The sequence below is a fragment of the Chlorocebus sabaeus genome, chromosome 16, assembly GCF_047675955.1.
Source record: "Chlorocebus sabaeus isolate Y175 chromosome 16, mChlSab1.0.hap1, whole genome shotgun sequence".
In the NCBI taxonomy this organism is placed as follows: domain Eukaryota; kingdom Metazoa; phylum Chordata; class Mammalia; order Primates; family Cercopithecidae; genus Chlorocebus; species Chlorocebus sabaeus.
The window spans coordinates 61,487,683-61,508,871 of NC_132919.1; the positions used below are offsets into that span (position 1 = coordinate 61,487,683).

Below are 21,189 nucleotides of genomic sequence, written 5' to 3' on the forward strand. Positions count from 1 at the left end.
GGATGGATGGATGGATGGTTGAATGAGTAGATGGATGGATGAGTGAGTGGACATATGGATGGGTAACATTCAGGCTCCAGAAGAGTTCACTGAGACTAATACATGGGCCTCCTGACTCTTCCCACAGTGCTTCCCCACACTCTGTGGTTTCATCTTGGGCTGGGTGGGAAAAGAGAAGTGACAAAGCAGTGCTTTGGGAGAGTCCAGGCTTGTCAGGCACCTCTGGGTGCCACTTCTGGTTCTGTCACTTCCCAGCTATGCAGAAGAGCTTGGAAAACACTCCTTGTCTCGGCACTCACTAACCACTCTAAGAAACAGAGAAGAAGCCTCCTACGTGGTAGGTTCTTGTGAAGATTTAACAAGATAGGGTGTGAAGCTCTCAACAGAAGGTAGCTATTGCTGAAGAAGGGGTTGTAGTCATTTTAAGATTATGTATGTAAAAGAACGGCCCAAAACTGGGACTATAATCTCTGTTAGCTCCCTTTTCCAGCAGGTAACCCAACTCTCCAGAAATTCTTACTTGATCTCTCTCAACTCCTTGACTCTTTGAGGCCAATAATTTGGGTCTTTCACTTCCCTTGATGCAGGTGTGATGCCAGGCATCCACCCATTGCTCAGCCCACGTGACAAACCAGGTTGGCTACACTGAAGCAAAGAGTTTAGAAGCAACTGGGCTTTCTTGCCATCAGATTCAGCCTCATCCATGGGATCAGACTGGGTTTTAGCTCAGACGTAAGACTTCCAGATAAAATGTAGGAAGTCCAGTTAATTTAAGATAAATGGCAAATAATTTCTGCCCCAATATTTTGATGCTTATTGTATGTTTATACTAAATATACAAAATACATTTACGTAAAAATTATTTGTTGTTTATCTGAAATTCAAATTCAATCAAATTTCCTGTATTTTATTTGCTAGCAACCTAGCTCATTAGGCTACCATGGAGGCAAATACGTGCAGACAAGACGACACAAGGAAGAGAAAGGAGAAGGCAATAGAAAGTGGGTGGGGAGGAGGACAGGGAAAGGGAACAGCCATCCTTACCCTAGTTGTTACAAGTGGATCTTGATCAGCAAATATCTATGGGGTACTTCCTATGTGCCGGACATTGTGCTGAGCCCTGGGGAGCCCATAGTGAGTGTGCCCCGAGACCACTGCTCCCCAGCAGGCATATTGAGGCACTCCCAGTCTCAAGGGGGAGGTAGCCACTCAGCAATTAATCACACAAAGGATAAATTACAGTTGAGACAGGTGTCTTGAAAGCATAACACCATGGGATCTAACCTCACATGGCAGGGGCTCAGCAAAGTCAGTGTCTTTGCCAAAAAGGGTTCTAGGAGTTGCCCCCTGAATCTGTTATGGAGAAATCCCCCTGCATAACTGAAGACAGACTTCATACACCCACTTTGGCATGTTCACACACTCTCACACTCACACCACCCACACACTCTCATACATACATACTCATACTCACACATGCTCACATAACATACATGCCCTGACACACCGGCACACTTACACACATGCATGCTCACATACATGCACACACCTACGCATATTCCCACATGTACATATGCACACCCACATATGCTGACATACATGCATGACCTGACACACATATACACACATTAATACGGTTTGGCTCTGTGTCCCCACCCAAATATCATCTTGAATTGTAATCTCCATAATCCCCAGGGATTGAGAGAGAGACCCGGTGGGAGGTGATTGGATTATAGGCGTGGTACCCCCCATGCTGTTCTCATGATAGTGAGTTCTCATGAGATCTGATGGTTTTATAAGTGTCTGACAGTCCCTCTTTCACATACTCACTCTCTCTCGCCTGCCACCATGTCAGACGTGCCTTTCCCCCTTCCACCGTGATTGTAAGTTTCCTAAGACTTCCCCAGTCATGCAGAACTGAGTCAATTAAACCTTTTTCCTTTATAAATTACCCAGTCTTGAGTATTTATAGCACTATGAGAATGAATACACAAAAACATGCTCACATACATGCACACACATATGCATGCTCACACATGCACACATTCACACACACTCACACATATATATGTGCACACTGACACATACATACATGTTTACATGCATGCACACACCTAGGCACACTCTCACACATACATATGCACACTCATACTCACATACATGCTCACTTACATGCACACATCTACACACACTCTCACACATACATACACATGCTCACATACATTCACACCTTGACACGCCAACACACAGACACACATACATCCTCACATACATGCACACATGTACACACACTCGCACGCATACATTCGCACACCCTCACTCACATACATGCAGACCCAGACACACTGACATGCACTCACACTCACACACACACACAGCCTGTGCCCATGACGCCCTACAACCACTGTCCGGCTGCTCTTCCACAGGTGCTCACTGCCTCAGTGACTTCAGTGTGGTCATCTGCTCAAGTCTTGAATTCGTTATCTAGTTCTTCCCTTCCAACGTGCCCCAGGCTCTGACATAAATTTGGTTGCCCCAGTGCTCAACAGTGCACTGCATAACTGAGACAGACTCCTCTGTGCCCTCAGCTGCCCAGACCAGACGGCCTTAGACTCTCAGATCCACAGCCACCCACTGAGCTTCATGATTCTGCCAGCCTGTCCAGCTCCAGCCCCAACCTGGCTCTCCACGCCTCCCCTACAGAACAGCCAGGCACAGTCCTCTGGCGGCTGCTGCCTTGGCTCTTGAGCCTCTGTGGGCAGCAGCCCTTGAGTCTCAGTCGTTCCCAATCAAGCCGTGGTCCTTTTCCAGTTCCCTGCCCTCGAAACTCATGAGGGGGCTGCCTTTCTGCCTCTGCTGGTTTCAGAGACCCCCAGGCTCCTTTCATTCATCCATTTCTTCATTCATCAGGTAGTGTAAAGTCTTTGATCCACTGTGATCATCACCAGAGCGCTGCTGACGCAGTTTCTGGCACATAACAGGGTGTTCAGGTGAAGATAACCAGGACTGACTGTTAGCACCCAGGAAGTAAGGGCAGCCAATGCATCCTGCGGTGTGCCGCCCACAGATAAGGAGGCAGCAGGCGCTTTCTGCCCTGGTGCCTCACGCAGGAAGCCTTCAGAGACCTGCAAGCTCCCCTCCTTCATCCTGAGGAACTGTGAACACCAGGGTGTGACCCTGCCACCGCCAACAACATCCCTTGGGTGTAAGCCGAAGAGGCAATTTGCTCAATGCCTCATCGTTCAGGTCAGGAAAGGAGCTCCTGTACTCGTGACAACTGCTGGTGAGGAGGCGACGTTCCCAGGAACCCACATACAGAGCAGGGCCAGTGTGGGAGCTGATGGTCACTTCTCGGTGGCACTCCACCGTGTCCCCCCGCCCCTCCTTCTCTTAGCTTCACTCTCTTCCCAAAAGTATCAGACTTTTCTGATGCATGGAATAGAAAACAAATAATAAGTAAAACACTAACTCGTTTTCTAAACAAAATAAGACAGGGGAAAGAAATAGAGATGAGGCCAGGCGTGGTAGCTCATGCCTGTAATCTCAGCACTTTGAAAGGCTGAGGCAGATAGATCATGAGGTCAGGAGTTCGAGACCAACCTGGCCAACATAGTGAAAAACCGATCTCTACTAAAGTTACAAAAACTTAGCCAGGCAAGGTGGCAGACACCTGTAATTCCAGCCACTTGGGAAGCTGAGGCAGGAGAATCGCTTGAACCTGGGAGGCGGAGGTTGCAGTGAACTGAGATCATACCATTGCACTCCAGCCTGGGCAACAGGGCGAGACTCTGTCTCAAAAAAAAAAAAAAAAAGAAAGAAAGAAATAGAGTTGAGGTGAAACAGGGAGATAATTTTACATTGCAGCATTAGGAAAGTCAGCTCCTAGAGGATCTTGGCTTGAATGTCACTCTCCACATCCTGTGTTCCATGTTCCCTGACCACCAACTGGACACAGGGTCCCTGCCTCCTACCAGCTGCTGCGGCATTCTGCATGTTACTCATTCATTGGTTTAATCATTTTAGTCCTTGTCTCTCCACCAGACTACAGGAAACTCCTTGAGGTCATGGGCAATGTCTGTCTTGGCTCATAATCCAAATATCCCCATTGCCTAGTAAGTACCCGGCATAGAGCAGATATTCACAAAATATACGTTAACTTTTTTATTTTTTTTCCTGGACCACAGCACATGGAGCATTCCACCCACCCTGGTTTTATAATATATTATGTGTCAGGCCGCCACAGTGCCTCACGCCTGGAATCCTAGTACTTTGGGAGGCCAAGATGGAGTCAGGAGTTCAAGCCCAGCCTGGCCAACATGGTGAAACGCCGTCTCTACTAAAAATACAAAATTAGCCAGGTGTGGTGGCAGGCACCTATAATTCCAGCTACTCAGGAGGCTGATTCAGGAGAATTTCTTGAACCCAAGAGGCAGAGGTTGCAGTGAGCCGAGACCATGCCACTGTACCCCAGAGTGAGACTGTGTCTCAAAAATAAACAAAAAACAACAAACAAACAAAAAAACACATTATATGTCAGATCATTTTCCTAGGTCAATGAATGGCCTTTGAAAATATTATTTGAATAGCTTCACAATGTTCCATCATGTTAATATACCTCAATTTATTTTGCCATTTTCCATGGTTGGACATTTAGCCCAACCTCAATGGGAAATGGAGGGCAGACATCTCTGCCAAGTGTCTGCATATGTGGTTGAAACAAGGGTCATTTAGCTTGATATGCAGATAAGGGATCACTTGATTTAGCACACCCACCACCAGGAAGCAGCCTCAGACTACATCCTTGGGAGGCAGGAAGTCACAGATGGCACAGCAAAGATGCAGGGAAGGCCTCCACATGACTGTCTGAGGGAGCACTTTCTCCCTTTGTTCATTTACAAAACTTACTGTTGTTTGCATCGTGCTCAGATCTGTACTTGGTACCATTTGGGTAAAAAACGGGTGAGGAACATCAGTTTCCTTCATTACAGGATGCTGAATCACAGGTGTCATTTGGGCTCTGGGTAGGAATTCAGGTCAGAGCCCTCAACTACCACCACCCACGTGGGGTCTTGGCCTTTGCCAGTGATGATCTCCTTGATACAGCATCTATCAGACATTTCTCCCTGCCTTTCTAAATCAACCACCTCTCGCTATGCCCCTTCTGCATTTAGGTCTTATCTCTGAGAGAGTGTTACTCACCTGTGCTTCAGCAATTTGGATTTTGAGCTCCTTGAGCTGAGAGAGGGACCACGGGTGGGGCCTCCTTGCACAGAAGTAGCATATCAGGCTTTGCCATCAGAAAGGTGTGGCTTCCTCTCCCAGAACTGAGCAGGCAACTGAACTTCAATGAGCCTCAATTTCTCCATCTGAATAATGGGGATGGTGATATTCCCTATATCATAGCATTGGACGTCAATGAGGTCATCTGTGCCAAGAGCTTAATACAGGCACAGAAGAGCACTCAATGACTCTTGACTGTTATTTCACACCCAGCACCTAACCCCATCCCTGGGACAAAGTCAAGGCTCAATGAAGGTTTCATGGATCAATGAACAGACAAATGAACAAGTGAATGAGTTGGTTCAGTAATGGCAGGCCGCGTCTCACTCTACAACTGTTGGTTACAGTCTGACACGGAGTGGCCATGACACTCCACAGCGCCAAGTGCTTTGTTTGCCTTGGCTGGCTTTTTTTCCCATTGAACTGACGGTTTGTTTGGGTCTCCTGGAAACAGTCTGGCAGTCTGTGAGCTCCGGGGCTTCCTGAGCCTGTCAGTCAGATTGCTCAATTTCTAGACTGAGATGCTCTTCAAAAACGCTATCTTCCACCCCCTCAGGCCAACAGGCCATCAAGAGATGGGGAGAATTTTAAGAAAATCGCAGAGAGTGGGGCCACTGCACTCTCCTGCCTCATCTTTGACTACTGGTCTGGTTTTCGCTTAGGGAGCAGTCATGAAAGAGGTTAGATGTGGGGAGCAGTTTTATGTCCTGGAAGTTCTAGGACCACTCTGAGTTCATCAAAGCCTCAAGCTGAACTTGGGTCCCCAGTGCTGTCAAAGAGGGACCAGGCACGTGTGGACCCAGGCATTTAGCTTCTTAGAGTAGCAGTGACCCAGGCAACGTTCTAATGACCCAGGAGGTTACCAAAGGACTGAACTGCGCCAAGACATCACACGACATTGCCTGAGAGGCAGAAGTGCACAGGGCTAAGTCGGCGCAGGGGTGCCACAGTCAGCGGTATGTAGGTTCAGACCCTCTGGCACTTACTAGCTGTGTAACTTCGGGCAAATTAGCAACATCCTTGAGCTTTCACTTGCTTATCAGTAAAATGAGAATAATAATAAGCCCTTCCATACAGGGCTGCAAAGGTTCAATAAGAATGCAAAAGGCAGCCGGGCGCGGTGGCTCACACCTGCAATCCCAGCACTTTAGGAGGCCAAGGCGGGCGGATCACGAGGTGAGGAGTTCGAGACCAGCCTGACCAACATGGTGAAACCCCATCTCTACTAAAAATACCAAAATTAGCTGGGCATGGTGGTGCGCGCCTATAATCCTAGCTACTCAGGAGGCTGAGGCAGTAGAATCACTTGAACCCGGGAGGTGGAAGTTGCAGCAAGCCGAGATCGTGCCACTGCACTCTAGTCTTGGCGACAGAGCAAGGCTCCATCTCAAAAAAAAAAAAAAAAAAAGAAGAATACAGAAGGCTCAGCACACTGGGCGCTCTCAGTTCACGCCTACTGTGATGGTGATGGTGACAATGACCACAATGACGATGACAATAAGGGTGGTGGAGGTGGTGGTGAAAGTGGAAATAAGAGATGTGGTAGAGGTCAGGGAGATAAGGGAGGTGAGGGAGTGGGAGGTGGGATGACAGTCATGGTGGCGGAGATGGGCGGTGGGGAGGTGGTGGTCATAGAGACACGTTGTCATATTTATGTGATTCCGCATCATGCTGTGAAGAGCCACTCAGCCACTAGCCTGGTGGGGGCTGAGAGCTTACCCCAGGAGAACTGAGAAGAACCTGGCTGATCAGTTTTTCATTTTACTGCATAGCTAGTCCATGTCACTTTGCAAGGAATGTAGTCACATGGGCAATCCCACAGTGAGGAGTCTCTGCATATAATATAGAAGCCATTCTTTACCTTGAAAGAACCAGAGTTCCCTCAGGCATGGTGCCACTGGGCACCAAGGTGTCTTGCCAAATGTGGCATATCCACCACGTCTCCTTATTCTCACCACAGAGTGCTTCTGGAACACACGAGCAATGTGAGGCTCCTTCTCATACAGAGAGCTTCTACGCTACCAACCAGAAGGGGTGCTTGTCTCCAGGACCCTGTTCTCTGTCACCCAGCCCCCAGATACTTGTGTCAGGCATCTATAAACTGGTTTCCCTAGAGGAGAAATCCTGAAGCCAAGAAAAAATCAAACAAGCTGCTTGGGGATCAACCTCAGAACCTTAACCTCAGCAACACAGCATCCAAACCCATGCCCCTATAGGGTGGAACACCTTAGGAGAATCTGTTTTGAGTATATAAATAAAATAAGCAAAGCAACCAAAATCAGATGGGCTTGAAGTTCAAAAATCCATAAACTCTGACACCAGGCCTCACTCAGTTCTCTTTCTGGTTCTGAGAATGTCTAATACCTGGCAGGCAAGGAAGCTAAAGGAAGAGGAGGAAGAACATTTCTTTGTAACTCTTTGGTTTCCAGAATCTCATTCACATCTCCTACCTCCTCTGACCAATAGGCAGCACAGGGGGCTGAGACAGGAGGAAACTGAGGCAGCAGAGTTAATCCCAGTATGTGGCAGTCAGAGCCCACTTCTGTGTGCTGCGGAATGAGGCTACCATTTCCCAGTGATGATCTGGGGCAAGTTACACCAGCTCCGTACAGCTTGTCTCTCTAGGCCACTGAAAGTCCCAAAGCCAGAGATTCAGTGTGCTCCAAGCAAGAAGCAGCTCGACACAGACGTATTCTTTCTTCTCCTCCCATCTCAGCTGCTGGGAACTGGGTCTAGGAGAGGAAAAGGCGAGGGAGCAGGAGACACCAAGGAGAACTTTGGCCATGCAGTTTCCATTCTCACGGGACTCTATTTTTCTGCATTGGAGCCTCCATTGGGGCCTACATTCTAATTTTTTCTCCTTATATTCCTTTCCCAAGGTATGATATCCTAGCAAAAAAGAAAAAAAAAGTCCCAGCCCTCATAAAAGACAAATTCATTCAGGTCCCTCCCTACCTAACACCAACACATGGGCCATGAGCAGACCCCATCCAGACAGAGAACTTCCTTTTCTGGTCAAGAGGCCCTGGGATGCTAACCCGACACTGAGCAGCTCCTCCTGCTGATCCAATTCTCACCCTAGAGAAAGAAGAGTTGGAAATAGGCATGGAGAGCACAGGATGGAAGTGGGCGGCACAGGAAGAGACAGAGGACACCAGGCAGGAGGATACTCACCGGGCATCGGTGCACCAGCCAGTATGCCTTCTCCTGGCAGTCCAGGGCATATCTGTCTGCTTTGTTCCTCTCCTTTCCAGCCCTGAAAAGCCAAAAGCCACATTTAAGGCCAGGAAGACTTTGTATCTTTTGATTAGTGATGCCGCCGATTCCTGATGACCTAGACCCCTCTCCCAACCTGCCCAAGTAATTCACGTATACTGTAATAGTAATGAACACAGCAAGCGCTGACATCACACTTAAGTACTAGCACCCTTCTAACCACTTTGACACGGATTAACTCTTTTAATTCCACTTAATCCTCCCAGTGGCCTTTTCTCACTTCAAAGTTCACGGCACTGAAACAAAGAGGGGGTGAATGCCCCACCAGCCCACCAGGGTCACACTGCCAGCAACTGGCACAAGTGGCACTTGCACGTGGGAGTCTGGCCAGGGTCTAACTCCCCTGGATAGCACAGTGCTGCACTGAGATCACACTGCTGCCACGAGCCCTAAATCAAACCAACTCCACCAACATCAACATTGGAGCGAAGTGCACATGGGTGACCCTCTGGCATTTGACCTCCTGGCTTCTTAACTTTTCCCTGTTTGGGCAGACAACATAGTCAACGTCTGGGCATCCCACCTGTGGGATGGTGACAAGGAAGATGCTGGCCTGGGGAGTCCTCTCTCCTCCCTGCCTGTGACTTCTACTCTGCCACTGCAAAGAGTTCATGCCACATCAGGGGTTTTTCTGAGCACACCTTATTGCTATAAAAGGCTATTTATGGCCCAGAGCTGTGGCTCATGCCTGTAATCACAGCACTTTCGGAGGCCGAGGCGGGCAGATCACTTGAGGTCAGGAGTTCGAGACCAGCCTGACCAACATGGTGAAACCCTGTCTCTACTAAAAATACAAAAATGTGCCGGGCATGGTGGCATGCACCCGTAATCCCAGCTACTCAGGAGGTTGAGGCAGGAGAATCGTTTGAACCTGGGAGGCAGAGGTTGCAATGAGCCGAGATTGTAGCACTGCACTCCAGCCTCGGTGACAAGAGCAAAACTCTGTCTCAAAAAAAAAAAAAAAAAAAAGCTGTTTATTTTGCTTTTTATCTCTCAGTCTCTCTCCCTTTCCCACTCTGGATGGAAAACGATGCAGGGCCTTCTTCCTCCAGGGGCAAAGTAACACTAATGATCCTGCCATGGGCCCCCTTCTGTACCATTTCCACGGCGACCCGCGCTCACACTTGTTAATGCTTGTTTTCCCAGGCAACGTGGGATGACGCACATGCCGTCTGCTAGACAGAGTCGGCGGATTCATCTCCCCATTAACATACTGTGAAAAACATCATAACACTCAGGGAGCCAGATGGGTGAACAGCGCCATTTCATTTGGGCGTTCCGTCAGGCTCCTCTGGAAATTAAATACAAACACTGTCTTCAAACTTCCCCTTGACAGCCTAACTGGATTTTTCTACCAGGTTAACTAGCCCCTGACCTCAGGAGCATGGGCCACAACTGACCTGAGGCATTACAGAGTTTCCACAATGCTGGAAAGCCTGGCAAATAGAGTCACTCTCTGATTTACCCCATGGGTCCTTTCCGGCTTTGCTCTTCTGCTTTTCTGTGACAGATGTTATTAGAGGAGAGTTGTGATCAACGGAATGCAAGAGAGTTAGTAACCTAGGAATTACTTTCGTTTGTCATATTGCGATTTTTTCAGCAACAGCATCTGCTTAATTATTCATTCATTCGTTCGTTCGTTCATTCACGTATTCATTGATCTTCCACTAAGTTCCAAGCACGGGGAGTCTGCTGGTGAACCAAACATAGTCCCTGTCCTTGAGTAGCTTTTAAACTAAACATCACATACACAGTCAAAGAATCAATACAGAATTGCAAATTGCATTATGTGCCATAAGGAAACATTCAGGGTACCATCATGGAGCATCAGGGATGGCCTCTGTGGTGATTTTTAAATATGTCTATAATTCTTTGACACTCTTTCCGTTGACAGATGTGGGTCTACGTCTCCTCCCCTTGAAGCCAGGTGGGATTTTTGTGGTGGTTTCTGCCAACATGGGAAGTCAGGCATGGCACTGCAATTTCTGAGGGTGGGCCATAAAAGGTGGGACAGCTGTCACCCTCCTTACTGGAATATGTGGTCTTGAAGTCCCCAAACACCTGTAAGCTATCTAACAACCCTCCCTGATGCAGCCATGTTGTGAGGGAGCTCAAGCTAGATCACAAAGAGATGCTACAAGAAGAGAGCAGGAAATGCCAGCCAGCCCCCAGTTGCTCCAGGACGCCAGCTCCAGCCATCTGCCAGCAACCACTCAAGAGACTCTGAGTCAGAATTGATCAGCCAAGACATTCCCAAATCCCTAACCTATAGAAATCAGGACACATAATAAAATAATTGTTGTTTTGAGCCACTAACTTTAGGATGATCTGAATGCAGCTAATCAGAAAAGCCTCTTTGTGGAAGTTACATTGGAAGTGAGTGTTCTCCCTGATAGCTAGAGAAGATGGAGTGAGGTGATCTTATTTGTGTTTCAAACACGGGGGCAAATTGGGAGCAGAGAGGCCAGTCGGGAGGATGTTGCCATGGTTCAGGTGATGGTGAGGTTGGTTCAACCAGGGTAGCGGCAGTAGAGGTCCTGATATGGGTGATACTGGAGGAAGAGGTTTGGAGAGTGAGGGAAAGACATATTCGAATATGGACAAGGTAAGTCTGAGGTTTGATAGCAATGTGAGATCTTGAGTAAGTAGCTGGATGCTGAGTGTGGAACTTGGAAGATGGGACTCAGCATAACAAAACGACTACTTCATGGGCCAACCTACACGGTCAACCTCGTTTTGTGCTGAGACCCTAAATCTGAAATCAGAGGAGCCTTTAAGCCATAAAATTAGCAGGAAAAAGTCATCTCAAGTGGAGCAAGCCTTTTAGGAATCACTCATTCCAAGGCACCTGGAAGAACGGAAGAGGGGAATGTCCCAGGATCTGGGCAGCACAGAGCTTTATCCCAGCTGAGGCCAAGGCCTTGGTGGTGGACCTGCAGGGATCACTGAGAACAGCTCTGAGCTGCAAGAGCACCCAGAGTGCCCAGAAAAGCAGATATCAGGGTTCACAGTCCTGTGGGTTGCTGGGATCGTCCTGCTCAGAGCAGACAGGAGGAGGAGGGGATGGACGAGCTGAGGGAGAGGGGCACATCTTACCCACCCATGTCCCTGAAGCCCAGCCTAGTCCTGGAACCCATCAGAAACTCAAAACTGGTGCAACAAATGGAATTAAGTAATATCAGCCCAAGTTCTACCATCATCTCACCAAGTGACCTCAGCTAAGTAACTTTCACCTCCCTAAGCCTCAGTTTCCCCATTTGTAGAAATGCAGGGTGACAATAATTACTATGGTATTTCCCCACACCAACATAAAGGGAGACAGTACCCAAAAACTCACCACATGAAGCTTTATGAGCAAATGTAAGTGATTAAAGATAACCCATGTTGTTTCGCCTCAAACGTGCCCAGGTAAAAACATGCTTGTGGCTAACGAGTAGTGGCGGCTCTCTCACTGATGTTCTACCTGATTCTAAACCCTAAGAACATATTTTCCCCCATGCAGGGCAATAAAGCTATTCTGCCATAAGAATCTATTTTTCCCGGACCAGCTGTCCCGTAAATAGTGTTCATCACTATTCCAATACCTAGGCTGCTGGGTGAGAATCAGGTCTTCCCCATCCAGCCCAGCTGAGCACCAGCAAGTCTAGACCTTCCTGGATCCAGGACTGTCACAGTGAGTGAGGTCGGACCGGGGGATCATCGCTTTTGGTAATCACCGGTGCGGGTCACCAGATGTTCCCAGCTGTCCCTCTTCTCAGGCACCTGGTAGGATTCTATGTCCCCACCCACCAACCTTTGAAGTTGACCTGCTTTGCCTTGTGACTCATGAGCAGGATGACAGTGCTGCTCTGATACACACAGGAAATCCCTGTCCCTGCTAAGCAACGCACAAAGCCCAGATGGTGCTGCTTCTTCTGCATGGGACCTGGAGGTGGGGAAAGCATGTCAGGGTCCCAGCTGCCCCACAGTGGATGGGGAGCACCAGCAAGAAATGGACCTTACGGCTTCCAGCCCCTGAGAGTCGGGGGCTGTTTGTTATGATAGCCTAACCTTGTCATGACAGACACCCTCTCCCTACCACTCCCTGTCCCCAATATCTGCATCCGGCTCTCGTTAAGGCAGAGCCCTGGAGGGGACTTCCAGTTCCAGTTCTGATATGGCAACAGGCAAAGGCAAGTGAGCGAGGCGTGGTTCTGACACGCAAATCTGATCACTGTGTATCCCTCCCCTGCTTAAACATCATTCTGTGCCTCCCTGTGGCCCTCAGCACAAAGCCCTCTCACGATCCGCTCTTGCTAACATCTCTAGTTCACATCCTGCTAACTTCTGCCAGTTCCACACTTTGCACTCTCAGATGCACCTGCAAGGAACTGCTTGAAGTGGGCACACTCCTGCCTCCAGGCTCTGGTTCTGCCTGCTGGGAGCCCCTTCCTCCCACCACACCTCTCCTCTTCCTCCACAACGGCCATCCTTCACCTGGACCCCTCCTATGCATTCCCCGGGTTCAATGCCATTTCTACGACTCCTTCTGAAAACCCCAGCCAGGTGGCCCTCATCTCTCAGCAGCACCATAGCCTATTCCTTCATCTGCCTGACCTGTGAGACTGTGTCTTTTTATTCCCCCTGCCCAGCCCAGTGTTAGGCACACAAATGCTCAAGAACAAGTTTATTTTAATAAAAGGAAAGAGTCCAGGTGCAGCGGTTCACGCCTGTAATCCCAACACTTCGGGAGACTGAGGCAGGCCGATCATGAGGTCAGGACTTCGAGACCAGCCTAGCCAACATGGTGAAACTCCATCTCTACTAAAAATACAAATAATAATAATAATAAACAAAAATTAGCTGGGCATGGTGGTGGGCGCCTGTAATCTCAGCTACTTGGGAGGCAAGGGAGGAGAATCACTTGACCCCAGGAGGCAGAGGTTGCAGTGAGCCGAGATCACGCCACTGTACTCCAGGCTGAGCAACAGAGCAAGATTCTGTCTCAAAAAAAATTAAAAAATAAAATAAAATTAAATAAATAAAAAGAAACAAAGAAGGAAGAGAGGGAGGAAAGACATCGAGAGGATAAGCACGGTCTCCTTTCACTCACCTGTACTGCTCTTTGGCCTGCATAATGACAAAGTCCCACTTATAGTTCATTTTTTGGTTCAAGAAATTGTAATTTTCCTGGAGAAGAAAAACAAAATGAGAACAGTAAGCCCCAAGACATATGCCATGTGCCACAGGGCAACAAACTCTAAGTTAACAAGGGCACACCCCTGGCTCATGGCAACAATGGACCCAGCCTGATGGTGTCTGAGCTGGTTTTACCCTGGTGTTCACTCAAAGAGCAGCTGAATTCTCAAAACGCTTTCATAAGAAGCCTCACTTTTATTGCTTTTCTTCGCTTTTGTAAAAATAAATGTATCCCGGCCGGGCGCGGTGGCTCACGCCTGTAATCCCAGCACTTTGGGAGGCCAAGGTAGGCAGATCACAAGGTCAGGAGATTGAGACCAACCTGGCTAACATGGTGAAACCCGGTCTCTACTAAAAAGAATACAAAAAATTATCCGGGCGTAGTGGCGGGCACCTGTAGTCCCAGCTACTCAGGAGGCTAAGGCAGGAGAATGGCGTGAAGCCGGGAGGCAGAGCTTGCAGTGAGCTGAGATCGCACCACTGGACTCCAGCCTGGGTGACAGAGCGAGACTCTGTCTCAAATAAATAAATAAATAAATAAATTCCAAATCTGATTAGGAAGAAAGCATCAAAGAAGAAAAAGAATTTGAAAATCTTTTTTTTTTTTTTTCTGAGACAGGGTCTCACTCTGTTGCCCAGGCTGGAGTGCAGTGGCACAATCATAGCTCACTGCAACCTCAAAGTGCTGGGCTCAAGCCATTCTCCTGCCTCAGTAGCTAGGACTACCTGTGCATGCCACCACACCTGGCTAATTTTTTAACCTTTCGTAGAGATAAGGTCTCACTATGTTGCCAGGCTGGTCTTGAACTCCTGGCCTCAAGTGATCCTCCCATCTTGGCCTCCCAAAATGCCGGGATTACAGGCGTGAGCCACCGCATCCAACCTGGAAACTCACTATTCAGCAACAGAGCATCATAAATTCACAAAAATAAACCCTAAGATAAACCAAAGATAAGCCGGCCTTTCTGAAAACGTGCCTGTAAGAATAAAAACACATGGCCTAACATGGTGGCTCACTCCTGTAATCCCAGCACTTCGGGAGGCTGAGGTGGGTGGATCACTTGAGCCCAGGAGTTTGAGACTAGCCTGGGCCCCCTGTCTCTACAAAAAAATACGAAAATTAGCTGGGTGTGGTGGTGTGCCCCTGTAGTCCTAGCTGCTAGGGAGGCTGAGGCTTGAGCCCAGGAGACAGAAGTTGCAGTGAGCCGAGACTGCATCACTGCACTACAGCCTGGGTTATGGAGCAAGATGTTGTCACAGAAATAAATAAATAAATAAATAAATAAATAAATAAATAAATAAAAGAACACAGCAAGATTTTCACCCTCTGCCCAGAAATTCTAGCCTTTTGGGGGCTAGCGTATGTTCTTTGGGAAATTGGACTCACCTAGCCTAAAACAAAAGTCTATACAGTACTATTGTTTTCCCATCATAAATTGAAGTTCAGGCCAGGCACAATGGCTCACGCCTATAATCCCAGCACTTTGAGAGGCCGAGGCAGGCAGATCACTTGAGGTCAGAAGTTCGAGACCAGCCTGGCCAACATGGTGAAACCACATCTCTATTAAAAATACAAAAATTAGCCAGACGTGGTGGCACATGCCTGTAATCCCAGCTACTTGGGAGGCTAAGGCAGGAGAATCGCTTGAACCCGGGAGGTGGAGGTTGCAGTGAGCTGAGATCATGCCACTGTACTTTAGCCTGGGCAACAGAGCAAGACTTTGTCTTAAAAAAAAAAAAAAAATTCAAGTTCAAATCTGTTAACCAAGGGTTGTCCATTAGAGTACATATTAATTATGTCACATTGTTTTGGGATGGCAAAAGGAAGCAGGGAGCCACTGTGTGCCCAGTAGCCACTGAGGTAAGGGCTTAAATTACAGCAAGACAAACTAAAGTTAGACATGGGAAAGAATTTACTTCAGTTAGCTGCTTCTAATTAGTAAAAGGATGGCTAGCTGGCTGGCTGGCTGGATGGATCATGAGGGCGCATATGAATGTAGTGATGTGAGAATGAGGAAAGTACAGCTCAAAACTATATTCCACTCAATTATAATAACCTCTACTTAAAAGCACCTCCATACCTTTTCATATTCTTCCAAAATTCCTTTCTTCTTGATATTTCGCTTGGCCAGATAGATGGCTGGAAAAGAAAGCAATGACATTTTCCATCATCATCATCTTTCAAAACCCCATCTGCAGCCTCCCTGAGCCTGAGGCTGCTGCTCTTAGAGTGGGGGAGAGAATGCTCAGCACACCCAGTCCCTTGCCCCTGGGGACATGCCCAGTGCAGATGCGGACTGACATAAAGGTCATGATGACAGCAAGACAAATGTCACCAAAATGCAGCAAGTAAATAAGCAGCATGTTAAGCACTACCAAAGGCATAGTTGTGACTGAAGTATTTACCGTAATCGGTATCTTCAGCTGGCCACTGCTGGGTGGGCCAGAAATATGGTGTCTGCAAAAGAAACCAGGGAAACCACACTTTAAAACTGGATTGTGACTCAATGGACCCCAACTCTGTGACTAAAGAAATCGAACCACCTTAGCCCCCTCCACCATTTCTGAAGTCCTGATCTGTGAAACTATGAACCCGACCTTTACAAATGAGATCTTTTCAAATGAGATCAACCCTATATGAACAGCCAAGGTCAAGGCCAAGACTCACCTGAAATCGGTAGAGGCTGCCATCAGGCTTGAGAACGAGATTCTTGGGGTCTTGCAGGGGGTAAATGTAGCCATACCTGACAATAAAGTTGCCCAAGTTCTGTGCCTCTGGGAAAAGCAGTTCAGACACAGATGTTAAGAGCAGGGCTGAGACAGGAGCTCATTGCCAGCCCCCACGGCACCCCAAACTCCAGGACAGGTTCCCCTTCCTAGCAGCACTGCATCTCATGAGCAGTGAGGACACTGGTTCCTGAACTTGGCTGTGGACAAGCATCAGCTGGGTTGCACACTAAAAGGAGGACCTCCCAGGTCCTATCCTCAGGAATGACAACTCAGTAAGTCTGGATGGGAACTAGGAAACCTGGATGTTAACAGAACCCACAGGTGGTCTGCTGCAGCGGGTGACGGTTAAGGAAGGCCTAGAGAAGCCTCTGTAGGCCCATTGTGTCTGGGAAAGGTCACAGGACTGGGAAGAAAATGTCTCTGTTGGACCAACGGACACTTTGTCACTCAAAGAATGAGCGAGGAGCACCATGTTTATTGCCAACTTCTATCCCAAGCTCACCTCTACCTGATCCCAGGTCCTCTCCTTCCCATTTCACTTTAATTCCTACCCTGCTCCAGTTTATTTGGAAGCACAGCCTTGTTTATCAATTATATCAATTAAAGGACAAACTTCTTTGGTTCTCTCTCCAAAGCACCAATGAAAGCAGATGTCTTTCCATCCTCTGGAGGGGATTCCATCCCTCCATTCCTGCAGGAACCCCCAGCCCAAGGACTCAACCCATCTCCCCATCCCATAGCTCAGCCTCCAAGGTGTGGGAAGACCTCCTCCCCAACCCTCCCTCTCCAGGTCTCGCTCCCTCCGTCAAAGACCAAGTCCTAAAGTTGTATGCCTCATTGTACCAACAGCCTATTTTCTAGTGTGAAATCCCCTCCAGTTTCTTTCTGCTCCAATCCATCTTCTAAATTGCTGCCAGGCACCCTAGTTGAAATACGAGTATCATGCACACGGCCATGCTGGAAAATTGTCTGTGGCTACCTATTGCCTATCTCCCAGATCTTCAGGTGCTCTTCCACCCCTCTGCCACCCTCCATAGCCATCTGGAGCCATGACTCTCAATCTCTCTTGTCGCGCCTCCACTTTCCGCTCATTCCATTTCTAGACCATTGTTCTTGCTAGTGTCCCCTTATAGGAAGACCCTCAGAGCTCCTCTTCACCAATTCACAAGCATCACTTCTTTCAAGACCAGCTACACACAGCACCCCCTCCAGGACTTTCTTAACTGAGTCCTCCCCACTTATCCCTGTTATTTATGCTCTAAATATTTGGTATAAAATAACTCTTTTGTCCCCAAATTATCCTGCCTTTGCTTTTGATTCTGGCAGTTTTACACTCGAAGGTCATGACCCTCCAATTAAAATGCAAATTTCTCAGAAACACAGGCTAAGTCTCTATTTAGTTTCTCCCATGGTGCTGTACACACAGCTGTCCTGGATAACTGACTGCCAGATGAGCTCTCACCCAGATTGGAGATCCAAAGCCGCTGGACGATCCATTGCAGAACATCACTTCCTGCAAAACAGAGACGTTTGCGGTTATCGTCATAGCCTCCTGACATATCCCTGCTCCTCCACGCTGTTGCCTGACTGGTCTCCTTCCTGTTCAGCTGCAATTTCATTCCTCTTTGCTCAGAACCTTCGGAAACCCCCACCTCATCATGTTCAGTCCCAACTCTGCAGCCTGTAATTCAAGGCTATCCATGATCTCACTCCAGCAGATGTGCAACTTAACACCACACTGCCCGGCCCAGCCCCCGCCCACACACACTTCATCTTTATCGTCTCTTATTGACCTTTTACTTGACAATAACTTGTGCATGGACTATTATTCACTAACTAAATAGTAAATAGACTAAGTCTAAACACACACACACACACACACACACACACACACACACACACACACAGCAGACCTGAGGCAAGTCGTTTGCAGGGCTCTGGACCAAGCTAGGACTCATGGAAGTAAAACAGACCCAGGGATGGGAAGAGGACAGGCTGGGGGCTGGGGCTGGCTCTCCATCTCCCCAAGTTCCCAGGCAGAACTCCGAGGAGTCAGAAAACTCTAAACTTGAACCTGGCCTTCCATGACGTTGTGAAGGTACTTTTGTCAGGGTAGGAAGATGGGACCTATCCTAGTTGATTTATAACTTTAGATGATGGAATGAAGGCTCCATGTGTACCCTCACCCCAGGCCTGGCAAATCTTAGGGGCTGGCTTGGGAACAACACACACACACCAAAAAAAAAAAAAAAGTGAAAAACTGGCATGAAAAACAGCAGGAGATGTAGGCTTGGAGGCAGGAGAGAATGTGTACCCGTGCACCTGTCCCACCCACCCGCTCCCCTCAAGGATTCAGATTTGTCTAAGGGTCAAGGCAAGCCAAGTTCCATCAACAAGCCCAGAGGTGACATACACCCCCACAGAAGCTCTGAGCCCCTTTCCTCAGCCTGGGCCCTCTGGCCTCACAAGCAGAAGGTACGCCTCCTAGGCACAAGGTAAGAGCATCTCAGAAGACAGACAAGGTGCCCTGGAACGAAGCACCCCATCACAGAGGCCATCATGCAGACGCCAGTGGTCACATTTCCAGCAGTCTTAGCCTGCTTTCCAAAGGCTAAGCTGCATGGGAACAGGCCCACAAAACACACCAAAGAAGAGGGCCAGGATTGACACCCCACTGCCTGTGTTCTTATGTCTGGATAATTGTCAATGATACTTCCCTCCTCGGAGGTGGTGCAGGGACATTTCTTCTTATGACCCACATACATACTCTCTGGGCATAACTGCCTGCCTATGACCATGACTGGGTATAGACAACCTGCAATTCCTCCCTTCATGCCCACACGCTGGGACACAAATGTCCAGCCATGATCTCCGTCAGTGTCCGCATGCACACCATCGTGGCTTTCCATGGTTCTGCTTCTGTTGTTCTTAGCATCATTCACTCCTGGTTGGCTGTTCAAAAGCAAAATCCTTCATCTAAACTCCTACTTAAAATCCTAGGACTAGGTGTTTAGACTTTCCACACCAAGTCTCTCTCTTTAAATGCTACACAGCGTTGCGCAGGCAGAGAGAGACAGACCCAGGCAGACATCAGACTGATTAGCTCTCTCCACCGAGGAGCTGAGGGCTTTCTCATCCACTTGACTGCCTCCCGAAATAGATCAAATGAGATTATGGTGCCACCAGCCTCTGTACCACACAGTCTGTGCTGACAGCATGGCAGACTGCTCAGGCTCCCCCATCAGTCACCTTTGTCCCGAGGAAGCCCTGGGACGCCTGCCATCCAAGAAGTTAAACAATTTGTTTTTATCGGTGCTGATGTTGCAGGACCAGGGCTTCTCCCTGTGTTGTTTCTACAGCAGCTGGAATTCACCTGTGCAGGAGGAACAAGGAAAAACATGGCAGGATGGGCAACCTCGCCCAAATCCAGGAACCAAGTGTGCCCCGTGCGCAAGGAAGGAAAGCAGCTGGTGCACACTGACAGTGGATAAGAATATGGACTCTGGGCTGGGCGCGGTGGCTCATGTCTGTAATCCCAGCGCTTTGGGAGGTCAAAGCAGGCGGATCACCTGAGGTCAGGAGTTTGAGATCAGCCTGACCAACATGGTGAAACCCCATCTTTACTAAAAATACGAAAATTAGCTGGGAGTGGTGGTGGGCGCCTATAATCCTAGCTACTTCAGAGCTGGGGCACAAGAATCGCTAGAACCCAGGAGGCAGAAGCTGCAATGAGCCAAGATAGCACCACTGCACTCCAGCCCGAGCAACAGAGCAAGAGCCTGTCTCAAAAAAAATAAATAAATAAAAGTAAAAATTTTAAATAAATAAATAAACAAATATATATATATATATGGACTCTGGAGTCACACTGCTGGGCTGAAATTCAAGTTCACTCATGAAATGAGCTTAAGGACATGAAGGCAAGTTGCTGAAACTCTTTGGTCTCCACAGCCCCATGTGCAAAAAGTGGGCAGTCATATCCACCCTTAACTTTATCGTGGGTGTTAACAGACAACGCATGGGCAAGCGCTAGCTACCACCACCATCCAGCACCCACTGCACACTCAGCACCTGCACAACAGTCTCTCACTTCCTTCCTGCACTCGTTCCCTTAGGGAGGGATTGCTATTCTTGCATTAAAAATGAGAAAACTGGCCAGCTGTGAAGACTTGAGCTGGCAATCCCAGCACTTTGGAAAACCAAGGCAGGAGGATCACTTGAGCCCAGCAGGTCAAGGCTGCAGTGAGCCATAACTGCATTACTGCACTCCAGCCTGGAAGGCAGCATGAGACCCTGTCTCAAAACAAACAAACAAACAAACAAACAAAACAATGGAGAGAGTAAACTGAGACCAGGGCTATAGCTAGAAAAGACACCTGAAGGATTTAATCCTGCACTCTCCACACAATGACAGACAAGAAGTGACTCACGCATTCAGTAAACTTTTACTAACCATCTGTTACAAACACAGCTCTGCTAAGCATTGGGGTTACCCAGATGAGCAAGACAAGATACTTTTCCTCGAAGGGCCCCAGTCCAGTGGAGAATTCAGGCCAAAATTAATGACAATCAGAGGCAGGGAGGGGGACGGGGTCAGGGATGCCTTCAGGAAGAATTGTCCCGGTTGCATCTGAGGTGATGGGGGATGCAAAGGCACCCTGAAAAGTCTGCCCACTGTTTCCACTCTTTGGGTGCCCAGAGCTACTCTGGTTCTTAGCCTTTCCA

General features: G+C 48.2%; 1 protein-coding gene across 4 annotated transcripts in view; it reads right to left on the minus strand.

The window, feature by feature from the left end:
- Positions 1-21,189, minus strand: part of RGS9 (regulator of G protein signaling 9) — a 94,553-nt gene that overhangs the window by 50,460 nt on the left and 22,904 nt on the right. For all 4 annotated transcript variants that reach the window (XM_008012065.3, XM_008012064.3, XM_008012063.3 and 1 more), the window contains exons 3-8: positions 17,927-17,977; positions 16,403-16,509; positions 16,141-16,192; positions 15,816-15,874; positions 13,649-13,725; positions 8,455-8,536 (exon numbers count right to left, since the gene is read on the minus strand). In XM_008012065.3, the coding sequence (XP_008010256.1) occupies positions 8,455-8,536; positions 13,649-13,725; positions 15,816-15,874; positions 16,141-16,192; positions 16,403-16,509; positions 17,927-17,977 (428 nt within the window). The remainder of the gene's footprint in view (positions 1-8,454; positions 8,537-13,648; positions 13,726-15,815; positions 15,875-16,140; positions 16,193-16,402; positions 16,510-17,926; positions 17,978-21,189) is intronic.